The sequence below is a fragment of the Dermacentor albipictus genome, chromosome 1 (assembly GCF_038994185.2).
Source record: "Dermacentor albipictus isolate Rhodes 1998 colony chromosome 1, USDA_Dalb.pri_finalv2, whole genome shotgun sequence".
Taxonomy (NCBI): domain Eukaryota; kingdom Metazoa; phylum Arthropoda; class Arachnida; order Ixodida; family Ixodidae; genus Dermacentor; species Dermacentor albipictus.
The window spans coordinates 70,843,668-70,857,171 of record NC_091821.1 but is presented as its reverse complement, the minus strand read 5'-3'; the positions used below and the strand labels follow the sequence as shown (position 1 = coordinate 70,857,171).

The following is a 13,504-nucleotide window of genomic DNA, read 5'->3' as shown; positions in this document are numbered from 1 at the left end:
AGACACGACGATGGGACAAGCAGCGTTTTATTAGCAGTCACCTTGCGGACGATGGTGAATTTTTCTGTTATCATTGATAGGCTAATTAGTCAGACTTACCTGCCTAAATTTATAATTAATTGCATAATGGCGCAAACTCGAGTGTAAAACTGTGCATCTCATTTGAAAACATTCAACAGTTTTCAACCCCCTACATTTTCCCCAGCTCATTTCTTCCGCGTTTCGAATTTGTGGCGCAAAACGCGAAAAAGAACGCGCGCCGAAGGCGGCCCCACGCGTGTCGCGCGCGCGACGGCAGCATTTTCAAAAAGAATTTCAGAGAATCTACACTAATAAATGGCTGACTTGACAACCGCGAGAAAGTGACAAGGTGTAGCCGTAACTGCTGGCTGCTGCTACGAGCAAGCAACCGCGTCCCGCTGTTTGCTAGTGCATTACGCGCCGGCTTAGTGTGGCGATAAGAAATACCCCTCAAGCGAAGCACAAAGAAAAAAAAGGAAGCTGTGGCTGCTTGCTCTTAGCAGCAGCCGACAGCTACGCCGTCGCCTTGTCACTTTGCCGCGGGCACCAATTCACAATTGCACAATTGCACAATTCGGCAAGCGAGCATACGCAATTACGGCAGTAATTATAAATTTAGGCAGCTAATTTCACCTGAATAACCTATCAATGGCCACAGAAAAATGCACCACCATTACCAAAGTGGCATTAGCAAAGCTTGGCCCGCGTCAGCTGGAATACACGGTACGTCTACGCAAAAACAACTGGCGCCTAACGACTGCGCCAATCCTTGAATTTGAGGCAGGGATTTATTGTTCTTCAGAAACTATGTCCACAGTGAATGAAAGTGTAATAGAAAACACGTAACGAGAATGGTTTCAGCGTGGCATTCAATTGTAGATATCCTGACTACGCAAATACCGCGAAAATGCCTATAATGCTAAGCTCTTTCAAGTGTTTCAGCATTTACTATTGCCGTTTATTAAGTGCCAAGGAGCATTTACTACTTATACAGCGGTATTGGTATTAGTGCTAAAAGTTACATTCGCCGTTTTAGATTCATCTCCTCCCCTATGTACGCATTCTTCCCCTGTACTTTTGTTTCACCTGACATTAAATTTTATAGAGGGGAACCGTTTACCATTCGCGTATGATGTTACCTTGTTATAAGCTTCACCTTTACAACAAATATTGTCAGGCAAAGGACGCTATACAGGGGCAAAATTAAAACGCTAACTGTTGCGAGTACGGCGGCTGATGAGAAATTCATGTCGCGACATTCCTTCCGCAAATTTTCTGGCGAGAAAAGGGAGACAAAGAAAGAAAACTGGTTTGACCACATCACTAAAAAAACACGTTCTATTTTGAGTAAACATAATCCCAACGTTGCCAGCTTTGGCGCAAAGGAGCGAAATGCTCTGTGAACACGTGCCCCACATGACACCGTTCTCCAAAAACTTCTGGTCTCGCTATGGTTAAGCTTGAAACATAAAGGCATGCAGTTGTGCTTGCTAAAGTGGCAGTTTCATCACAAGATGTAAAGAAGTGTTCTTGAGCGATGTTACTAGGGGTTATTGATGGTAGATGGTAATGGTAATGATGCTAGTGAACGCTTCTGCTTCCTTATGGTGAACGCATCAGTGACCGAGCGCTCCGTAACGCTCATCGCTAACTCCATATACGCGTGGTTTTGACAACCACGAATGAGATATAAGACCTGCGCGTGAACCGTACAAGCACTTTTGAATAATGCATGACGTGGCACACCACCAAGAAAAAAGGAAAGTGGAGCGCAGAACTCTCGGTGAGCTCCCTCGAACACAACTGACCGTGTGGCGTTCGGTAAAGGTGATTTGGCTTTGGACTTGGAAAACACCAGGCCAAGCAGAACACATAAACCTCAGAAAATAGGGCCCGCGTTGCAGAGGGCAGTACGGGAGCCAGACAAAACGAAGTTCAACAGTGAAAGCTGTTGCACGAAGGACATTACGTCAACTGTCAGTGCGCTCTGCATATGTCAAAAAAGATAAGTAAACACAATGAAGATGTACTAGTCTTATTCTTTTCTGGTATAAGAAAAAAAGAGTAGGTAAAGCTTTTTGTTTCTATTCTTTTATTTTTTCATTTTCTTTTTGAGAGGGGGGGGGGCGACGATAGTGTTAGATGTGGCGAAAGCTATAGAATTGCAGAGGGCTTCTCATTATGTGAATAAGCGCTACCTACGTTGCAGTTCAGTTAGGAAACACTAGAATAGTTCAAGGTATCTGCATCGATGGACGGTCAGGTTCCTTCACGCGTAAGTATTCGTTTTCCAAGGCACACGTGAAATTGGAATCAGCAAAACGCATTGCGCTGTGATTTGATTCCAGTGACGTGCCAGCTAGTGGTAAATGCAAGCATGGCGCACCCATGCTTGCGCGTATCATCAGTGCCGTTCCACATGGGCGCACCGGGCCTTATTTCGCGTGATTGCTCGTCGAGGAAACGTAGAACGCAGTGCCACACAAAGTTGCGTTTTCTTTTACTTGTGGACCACCGAGGCTCGAAAATACACTGATAAGAGCGTGTGAGAACGAAGAAAAATTCTGCATGTATGAACGTTAAGGCGCGGCTTTAAAAGGTGTACGTGCATGCGTGCGCGACGAAATTTATTTTCAGCGATAACACTTCCTGGGCGTTTGCTACTTTTCAGGTCAGTGTGTGCTCTAACTTGTACATAGTTCTTTACGAGGGTTCAAATCTGTGTTGCGCCAACATGTTTGAGGACTGTTCTACATTTCTTTCGGTTTCCAAGGTTCACCTAGTTACGGTCCCCCTTCCTCTATGATTATTACTCATTCTAGGTCAGCTTGATGCAGGATGCCACTTCCCAGATAAACGTTAGTGTGACTGCAGCGTGTTCGTATGCCATACAGTTCGAGATAGTCATTAATTGCCAACACGTAGCATTAAAACGTCTGAAACCACGCTGCAGTCACTGCAAAAACATATTTCGTGAATTGGCAGGTGTTGCTAATAATTTTGCGAATAGCAAGGAGGAAGCAATATCAGCTTCGTAGTACATATTGGTTAAAGGGGAAGAGGTGACATTCAGAACGCTTTTCCTTCGCGATAGGAGGTCTGCCATTGCCCAGTCGCTTTCGATAATAACGTGTCCAGTATGACCTGGCATCTGACGAACAGTTCTAGCGTAACAACTTTTTTATGCGTGTGTGTGTGTGTCAATAGGGACCCGACTTCCAATCCCGCTCCATCGTCCTTCTTGCCCGTACAGTGGACCGACGTGGAGCTGACGTACTGCGGCGAGAGCTGGCCGCAGCGCATCGAGTGGGACCCTGTGGAGGAGGCGTGCGTAGCGCGGTCGCCCTTCAAGCAGCTCTATTACACGGCCGTCACGGTGGCGCTCTTCTTCGTACCCGTGCTCGTGATGAGCTCGGCTTACGCGCTCATCTTGCACGCTCTCTGGAGGGACCGGCACCCGGGCGAGGCCAACGCCAACAATGCGCTGCTCCACTCCCGGGCCAAGAGGAAGGCCAGTACTATTGCCGACGTCTGCAGTGCAGCGACTTTAGAGGGGCGCACTAAGCACAAATGTGAAGTTAAGCTATAGATTGGTAGGGGTTGAGAATCTCCATGTCTATCTGCGCGACATCAAGCATTCTTTTTCTCATCCTTTCTCGTTATGGTTCGCACCCACCACAGACGCTTTTCATTCACAAGTCACCGCCTCTTGTGCTGATAAATATGGTGCTGGAGAGGCCACCTCCCCCAACGGCAACAAAGCTGTCGCTTGTCGAATTCGCCAACGAGTGACATGCGCTGCAGAGCACACTACCGTATATGCAGCGCAGAACATGTTCGAACCAAAGGTTGAGCGCACAGCCTTTGAAATAGCATTTGCCATACTACTAAAAAAATACACAAAAAAATTACTGTAGTATGTTAAATGCGCTATACTACTAATTAATGGACAATGCTCACTTGCACATTAACGCGCGTGTGTGCAAGCATATTTGTATCTGTGGTGGCAAAGCTCCTTGTGGCGAAGAATATGCAAAAGATGTGCGAGTTCAGCGTCATTCACGTTCATATAATGTCGTCGCTTCGTGAAAGAAAGCTTCTTTCCTGGTCAGAAGTTATGTCAAATTTGTATTCATTGCGCCGACTGATGCTTTTCTCGTGCAGGGTACGAGTTAACTGTCTTGTGTTGTCCTTTTATTCCTTACTGCGCCACAGGTTGTGAAGCTGGTGTGCGTGGTGCTTCTTGTGTTTGTCCTTTGCTGGATGCCCTTCCAAGTCATCGTTCTGTTTTCGCAGTTTCGGGACAACGGGAACCACAGCCAACCGGTAAGCCGCAAATAATTAAAATGAGTATCAAGAATTAAATGGCATTGAACGCGCCTACAGAACAAACGCGATGACGTGAACTGAAGAGATGAAGCAAGACACGATAGGCACACACGCACAAAAACACATTTGCGCTTCAAGCGCGTTCTTGCTGTTCGGCCACTCGGGCCTTCATTACGCAAAACGATCGTTCCAGTTAATTATTCTAGAGAGAAAAGTGTTAATGTTTAGCTTAGATTGAGCCACTAAGATTTTCGTTTGATCTTTTTGGTTACAATGTGGATCCGTCCTTGGTGCCATACAATGGACGATTATCTGTCGGGGGCTCGTTCTGTGGAAAGCACGGGGTTCCAGCGGGCACTTTTTTTTCTCGTCTTTACAAAAGCCTTAAGTTTACAGCTTTGGATTAACCTAAATTAGAGGCAGAGGGAAAAGGTGCGTGTATATATGTCGTATTGCATGGCCACGTAATATGCATGCTCACGAACACGATGCGTTGTTTGGGACAATTCATTCCTGTCTATTCTGCAATAATATGATATAGCCTATTGAACCGATTTCGCCCACTGGGGTAAGAAAATTGCGAGACTCCTTTTCTTTATTTCTTCTCTTTCGCGGCACAGCTGCCTTCGTGGTTCTCGCCGGCCTCGTTCTGGTGCACGTACTTGGCGTACGCCAACAGCGCGCTGAACCCCATCATCTACGGCGGCATGACGCCCACCTTCCGCCAGGGCCTGGCGAACGTCTTGCGCTGCGGGCACCGGCGCAGGACCGACTATCCGAAACGTGAGCGCTTTTGTAGTTGGCATCACTCCCGCAGGCGCGGCCTTCTCGGTGCGCGTTCAATGGAGAAGGCGGGGGGCGGGTAGTACTCATAGTATAATTACGGTACTTTAGCGCAAGTTAGCACACACGGACAGAAAAGAACAAAGTGAACAAGGACGGGCGCTAAAGTACTCTAATTATGGAACTGGCCCGACAGTCAGTCCTCCTGAAGTACGCGTAAGTGCTTACGTGAGACTACCTGTAAAAACACTGGTTGCTCAACCACTCTGTTCATGGTCGTCATACTGCTCGTGCACGCTGATCCAGTCTGATGGGGACAAAAATACCACCAATGATAGTTCTGTCCAGGGCAAAGCATTTGCGGCTAAACCGCACGTATAGAGCGCGTGCGCTCTATATGGTTAAACGCTCGTACGAATTACGGTTAAATATATTTATACGGTTAAATTTATGCGGTTAAAGCGCTCGCACGAGCTTCGAATTACATTTTACAATCACTGCTTTGGGCTGACGGCTCAACTGTAGTGCTTTAAATGTTACACACTTTATACGTAAGGTCATCTACAGTTTTAATGAGCTGACGAAAGTACCTAAGATCTTAATTATAAGTTTGAGAGCTTTAAATTTAAGCTGTCGACCTTTCAAAGCTGCAGGCACTAGCACTACAACTATGGCTTTGCGCGGCGCGCTGAAGTGTTGAGGAAGGTTCACAAGCGCTAGGAAAATTAAAGCAAAGAAACAGAGAGAAAAGATCAGTGTAGCGCTTGTCTTTGTCTTTTCTTGCCATGTGAGTTGTCTTTCTGTTTGCGCTAATTTTTCTCTTCAGCATGAACTTGCCCAACAATTAATTCCTCTAGCTGCTCAATAGTTGCGCAGAAACCAGAAGCACCCCTTTCTGGCCGTTTCTTTCATAATATCGCCTTCTATCTCACCTCTTTGTCCCGAACACTGCTTCGTTCGAATTTCGGATGTGATTATCCAAATTCGCAGAGGCGGCTTTTTTCCCCTACATTTTGGAAGGAAACTGTGAAATGGGTGCACATTTTGCAGAACATGGCATCCGCTGACGCCACTGGGTTTTCTTAATATGCACTGCGAAAACTAGTGGTGAGCAAGTGTGAAGCCTCAGTCCTATTCAACCTCTAGCCTAGTCTTTACAAGTGACTTTCAGTTCTCTTAGCGTCATTGCGAGGCGTGTTAACAGCGCTGAGGAACACGAAAAACAAAACGCGAAGCGCACAAGATGAGGGCTAGGTGCTGTGCACTACGTCGTAGTCAAACCACTACAGCTTTTATTCCCGGGCCTTCCCGTCAAATGGAAAAAATTGAGTCACTTTAGTTTACGCTAAAGATCACAAAGGCGAAAGCCAGCGCGCTCACGAGACACTCATTAAATTACTTAACATGCTCATTTTGAATGCGTTACGTCCTATTGTTTTCCCCCACCAAAGATCGTGGGTTCGAGTGCCTTAACTCTATCTTAATTAAAGGTGCCTTAATTAAGAAGATAGGTCGTGGGTTCGAATCCCACCAAAGCTCGAGGGTTCGACTCCCTATCAATTTTTGTGCCACGAATTTCGGCGCCACAACGCCGGACATTGGATTTTTCGTCCCATGAGACGTCTAAGGCATTCCCCTTAATGAATTTCATTTGACTCGCAGCGCTTCGTGTTCATGTGCAATGTACAGTGTACCTTAGTGAGTAATGACTTTTCTAACAGTTATTCCAAAACATTACGCGGAATGTGTTTTCTGTTAAGTGAATGGACTAATTGACACTTTTTAGCCTCGTGCCGTAAGAGGCGATCACTAACAGCATTTGAACCACTCAACACGCTCTAGGACTAAATAATTACTCTAACTGCAATATGTATGACGCGCTTACTTAATTAGTAATCACGTAAGAATGGCATCCCGAATTATGTAAATAATAATACGTTTCAGAACCGCAAGATCTGTCAATGAAACGCTAATTTATTTTATTTATTTATTTCACAATACTGCAGGCCAGATCGGACCAAGCAGGAGGGGCATGAAAACACAAATCATAACAGCACGCATATGCAAAAAAAAAGATTACATTGCATTTAACATACAAGAGAATCAAAAATTAACAATGACAGAGCAGAAACTAAAAACAATGAACATTGAAACTGCTTACTTTCTATTGAAGAAATAAAGTTTGAAGGGCCTGTTCTACGTCAGGAGAGCGAAAAATCGATTCAGGAAGCGCGTTCCAATCAGCTATTGTTTGAGGAAAAAAACTGAAAAACTGCGCTTAAATGAGTTTGTTTTAGCAAATATAGGCTGTAATGCGTGTTCGCTATAATGTCGGGTCCTTCGAGTTGTGGAGTGCCTGAGGAATGAGAGGGGAGCAATGCTAAGCTTTCCTGCCAAATTTTTATGAAGGAAAGAAACGCGGCTAAGTTTTCTACGTGTACTAAGCAACGGGATATTATTGTCCTTCATAAGTTGTGTTGGGGAGTCTGACCTTCTGTATTTATGAAAAACAAAACGTACTGCCTTTCTCTGAATGAGCTCTAATTGATAGATGTCTTTCTTAGTGTGGGGGTCCCAAATTACACTACATGGGGTTACAAATACCAATCTAAACGAGGCAAGGCTCTAGCAAAGGCAATGGAGGACCAAGAAATGGCGCTCCTCAATGAACCGGGCGTCGCCACCCGAAAGGGAAACAGCGTCAACAGGGACACCACCCCGGACCTGTCGTGGATGGCGGGCTCCCTAGAAGTGGCCTGGCGGAACGAAGACGTAGACCTGGGCTCCGACCACAGTATCATAAGTGTAACGATCAAGGGACCAAGGTACCGGGCAGCCCTCGGCAAAGCCCGGATCACCGACTGGGACCGAATGCGCAAGCACACGGACGAAGAAAACGAGACCTCCGGAGAAAACGCGGAGGAGGGCAGACATCAAACGTACGCAGAATGGGCGCGAGAACAAAAGATCGCGCTCGACAGATTTACTCAAGAAGTTGTGACAACGATGCAGACGCCCTTCGTCGACGCCAAACTAGCACACATGTGGGAGGCGCGGCACTCGCTCACGCGAAGATGGAAGCGTCAACGACGAAACAAGAAGCTCGTCAAACGCATCGCGCTCCTCAACAAACAGATCGCTGAATACGCAACCAAGTTGTGCCGAGAGAACTGGATGAGTACGTGCGACGGGCTGCAGGGAACGCTGTCGGCGCGCAAGACCTGGTGCCTGCTCAGACACCTGATCGACCCGTTGAGCAGCAAGACCGCAACCAACCGCAACCTCACCAAAGTTCTGAACGCTTACGATGGCAACGGCCAAAGGCTCATTGAAGACCTCAAGGCGATCTACCTCAAGACGGAGAGAGGGCGATTTCCGATACCGGAGGAGTACGGGGGACCGGAAAATCCGGCATTGGATGAACCGTTCACCATCACGGAGTTGTTAACAGCCATAGACGAGAGTAATAAGGCGAGCGCACCAGGAATGGACGCCATTACATACAAGCTGCTCAATAACATGAGTGATGCGGCGGCACGTGGGCTCCTGGGTCACATCAACAGAACCTGGGAAAGCTCGAAGTTGCCCGCAGAATGGAAAGAGGCCGAGGTACGGTTCATACCTAAACCCGGCAAACCTCTGACCATCGAGAACATGCGCCCCATCTCGCTCACGTCCTGTGTGGGCAAGGTCATGGAACGCATGGTTCTCAGAAGACTTCAAGCACACCTGGACGAGACAAATCAGATGCCGGCGACCATGTATGGATTCCGCCAGCACCTGAGCACCCAAGACGTCTTGATCCAATTACACGAATTGGTGATTAAAAAAGCAACGAGGCACGCGCCCCGGGGTATACTGGCTTTGGACCTCAAAGGGGCCTTTGACAACGTGTCCCACGCCAGCGTGCTCGAGAACCTGCGCAAGACGGGGTGTGGCCGCAAGACCTACGGTTATATCAAAGATTTCCTAACCAATAGAGCAACAACTATCCGGATAGGAAATGAACGGTCAGAGCCTGTGGAGCTCGGAGACAGGGGTACCCCACAGGGGTCTGTCCTGTCGCCTCTGCTTTTCAACCTAGCACTCCTGCCCCTGCCCGAACTACTCAATCAGATCGAGGGCGTGGACCACGCGTTCTATGCCGACGATATAACGGTGTGGACGAACCGCGCGGGTTCCGATGCCTGGGTGGAGGAAGCCCTGCAGAGAGCGGCAACGACCGTCCACGAGTATGCCAGGACCTGTGGCCTGAGCTGCGCTCCACAGAAATCGGAGCTGCTCATGGTACAGCCCGGAAGACCGAAGAAAGAGCCGCCGCCAAACATAATCATCACCATCGACGGCACAGAGATCAAACCAACGCAGCAGATCCGGATACTGGGCCTGCTGTTGTGCAGCGACGGCAAGGCGCACGCAGCCGTCAACAAAATCAAGACCACATCCGAGCAAGTCCTCAGCATGATCCGGAGAGTCACCAACCGGAACAGAGGAATCAAAGAAGAAGACGCACTGCGCCTGGTGCAGGCATTCGTCGTGTCACGCGTAACGTACTCCGCCCCGTACCTCCAGCTTGCGAAGGTGAACCGCGAAACGCTGAACACGACGATAAGGAAAGCAGTAAAACTCGCCATGGGCATCCCAGTCTACTCGTCAACGCAGAAGCTGCTGGAAATGGGTGCCCACAACACGGTGGAAGAGCTGGTGGAAGCACACCTATCCCACCAGAGGGTAAGGCTGAGCCGGACAGAGCACGGTCGGGCCGTCCTAAGCAAGATAGGATGGCAAATTGAACAGCTACCGACAACGGAGCCGCTCCCCACAACGTGGAGAGACATTATTAAGACCAAGCCCCTCCCCCGGAACATGCAGCCGGGGAGGAACAACGAGAGACGCTCTGCGCGGGCCAAGGCACTGGCTCGACAGCTGGAAGAGGACCCCGAGGTCCTCTACGCGGACGCCTCACTTCCCAAGCACGGAACCAGAGCAACGGCGGTCGTCACCACCATAGATAAACTTGTCACAGGCGCGTCGATACGGACGACGAATACAGCCGAAGCAGAAGAAGTGGCCGTGGCCCTCGCACTCGCACAACCGGGAGTGAGGACCGTTGTCACAGACTCCCAGACCGCCTACGCAAGCTACCGCAAGGGGAACATCTCTTCCGTGGCACTAGCGATCCTCAACAAATGCAAATCACCGGGGCGGGCCGTTGAGCTCGTGTGGGTCCCGGCTCACTCGCAAGTGGAAGGCAACGCACTCGCCGACCACTATGCCCGAGAACTATCGATCCGGGCCGAGGACGAGCCAGGGCTACCGCACCCCGTGACAAGCTACAAAGACATCACGCAAATGTACAGAAGCGGCAGATGTAGGCTTCCCCGTCCGCATCCGCAACTCAACCGAATTCAGCAAACGATCGTGCGACGCATGCAAGCGGGGTCGCTAGCGCATCCAGTGCTCTTGCATAAGATGTTCCCAACAGAGCATGACACTTCATGCCCTTTTTGCAGACGGTCAAAAGGCACTCTAGCACACATCCTTGCAGAGTGCACTAAGCTCAAGAACCCCCCACCACCCCTACCCCCCACCCTCCCCAGCCCCAACCCCCCCGAGCGATGGGAGACCTTGTTGTCCAGCCCCGACCTACCGACCCAGCTCGCGCTGGCGGCTAGGGGCCAGGAACTGCTGGACACATATGGGACCTGAGAATAAGGTTCCACCCCATCTGGTGCAAGCGCGCACCACCCGTCACTAAGGGCTCAGCACAAAAGTTGATTCTCTCTCTCTCTCCCAAATTACGGACGAGTATTCAAGTTTGGACCTGATGAAAGTTTTATAAGCCAACAGCTTAATATGGCTAGGAGTATGTTTTAATTTTCGTCTCAAGAAACAGAGCTTCGAGAATGCCGTTGAACAGATCTCAGAAATATGAGAAATGTGTCTACAGTGACAATCAAGTTGCCTCAAAGCCTTATAACGTCTAATGTGCCAGATATTACGAAGCATACCAGTATAATATCAATTCCTATGAAAGCATTTGCTGAAGTATTGAATTAGTGTACAGGAACATTACCTTGTCTTCAGTATGGGATCGAATGGGGTCGTAGTAACATTCGGCTTCAGTCAGCCCCCAAAGAACAGCCTGGATTTAGAAAGTGATACTCAACGACGACTCGCGCCGCGCCATCAGTCAGGTAATGAAGAAAGCTTCCGAATTTCTGAATATAACCAGCCTTTCTAATATATGGCCTTCACAGATAGCGTAAGGACTTGCGAGTCAGTCGAGGTACGACCGATCATGGAGTCTGCATACTAGTGGTCACATGGTCACAAAACGGACGCCTAAACAGTAACTGACAGCCCTGTAATTATATAGCAAAGTACGATGTTGGTCTATTTGATCTTTGGCTCTCAATGTTTGTGACAGAAAAGAAGTAGACGGAAGAACAACGGACGCAAGGAGGGCCAACTAATGCGCCCCAAACATTGGCAGCTGCAATTACTTCCTCGCGTCCATTGCTCCCTATACGACGCAATATTAGGTATTACTGAGGTGATGTTGTCAATCTTACCTAATAATGGGTGCACTCCATTCGAGAAAATGTACGTCGCTTTCTTTTCAAAGCTCGGGCACAGTAAACAAAGGGTAATACACTTAAGAAGTACAGCCTTGAAATATTGTACCGGCATTCTTCGTACCTTCGGTGACTTCGCTTTGATACTTCGCCAACACAAACATTGCGCTGTGGTTTTCGGATTCAACACGGTGGCTCAAAATAAAATCCTTGCGTGCTTTTGGAAGCAGATTTAGTTCATAGACGTTTAGACTACTTCCGTGTTGCGGGGTGCAGTTCAGATGAATTCAGTTTGCAACTCTAGCAATCGTCCCTATCCACTGTAAAATTTTGTTTGCTTAGGCAGCCCACAATGGCTAACCTCTCAGATAATGAATTATAACTACAGCCTGCTGCCGAAGGTTTTAATAAGAGTTTATTGAGAGACAAGGCGGTGGGGTCACTCCTCGGGAACTCGCCACCTGTAGTAAGTCCATTTTCCAGCCGACTCCAATGCATGCAGAGTGGCGGATGATTGCCTCGGCATGTTTACGTATCGAATTGGACGTCTCCTGCGACAACAAAAGCGCGCTGTTTTCGCGCCCCGCCGGCGACCGTTCCGGATAACTCCGCCGGCGTTCCCTTCGATCCGCGCCCTGAGACGCTACAAACGTTGGCGCCTGGTCACAGAATTGAGGTGTTTGTGCTGCCTCCATTCCGCCCGCGGTAGCGGGAAAAGCCTTCTCTCTCTCTCCTTCGCTAAATAAATGTATTAAGCTATAACATCGAGTGCGCTATACAGCTCTGCACAATGTTCATTACACACATGAGCACACTCACACACTTTCCATCTCTCTCTCTCTCTTTCTCTCTGGAAGTTCGCTGACGCGCTTAGAGCGCAAGCCAATTTCGGCAACCGCCGTCCAGTGCGGATGATTTGTCCGCAGGGCTGCGTTGCAACGTCGAGCCCTTTGCGACGATAGCACAAACAGAGAGAGAGAACAGAAGACTGCGTGTAGCGGATACAGGGCCTTGCTTTCTATTGTCGAGGACTAAGTCGGATAACGCCCTCATTTCGGCATGCTCTTCGGCTGAAGTCGTCGTTGTATTGGATGTTGCACTGAGAGACGGCGTGGCTTCTCGAAGGGCTTATATCAGCAAGTCTCCCCAGAGACGGCAATGTAGGCAGGGCGCTTCCTTCGAGCCACACGAGTGATGTGAAATCATTTGCAGAGCCTTCCGCTGAGTCAGACGCGAACAATGATTTCACCGGGTTTTGCCTGTGTGTATACATAATCAAAAAGTCGCCGCGTCTTTGCTTGCCGCACAAACTAATTTAAAGAGAGTATGCTCCATTGAGACGTCTCCTTAAGTTATATAGTTAACTAGCTCGTCAAACACCTAACGCCTTTGCCCAAAATCATGATTGCGTGGCACGTGTTACGATCAATTCTAGCGTAAGAGCCTTTTCTTTTGTAGATGTACTAACATGGTTCAATTCCTCCCACTATTTTCGCGACTGTAGTTTACGCCGACCATGGAATGTATGTTCCACGCAGGAAATAGACCTTGTGCGCTTAAAGCAACGCACCACGCGTGTAGCGTTATTGCTTTTTTTTCTGTGGTCGTAAAATTAGTTGTTAGTACTTGCAGAATTTGAGCCATGCGAGTCAATGGAAATCATTACCAAGGTGTCCGTCGAGAGGTGCGACAGTTATGGTGCTCACGCCCTTTACATCCTCTCGTCACCTTTCACTCCTCAGCCCCGTATTTATTTAATGAGAAAGAAACTTCGTTAACAAGCGTTTAACAAG

At 48.4% G+C, this 13,504-nt stretch overlaps 1 protein-coding gene across 3 annotated transcripts in view; it reads left to right on the top strand.

The window, feature by feature from the left end:
• Positions 1 to 13,504, top strand: part of LOC135906740 (QRFP-like peptide receptor) — a 351,749-nt gene that overhangs the window by 324,268 nt on the left and 13,977 nt on the right. For all 3 annotated transcript variants that reach the window (XM_070522107.1, XM_070522110.1, XM_070522115.1), the window contains exons 4-6: positions 3,275 to 3,532; positions 4,237 to 4,347; positions 4,971 to 5,133. In XM_070522107.1, coding sequence (XP_070378208.1) covers positions 3,275 to 3,532; positions 4,237 to 4,347; positions 4,971 to 5,133 — 532 coding nt within the window. The remainder of the gene's footprint in view (positions 1 to 3,274; positions 3,533 to 4,236; positions 4,348 to 4,970; positions 5,134 to 13,504) is intronic.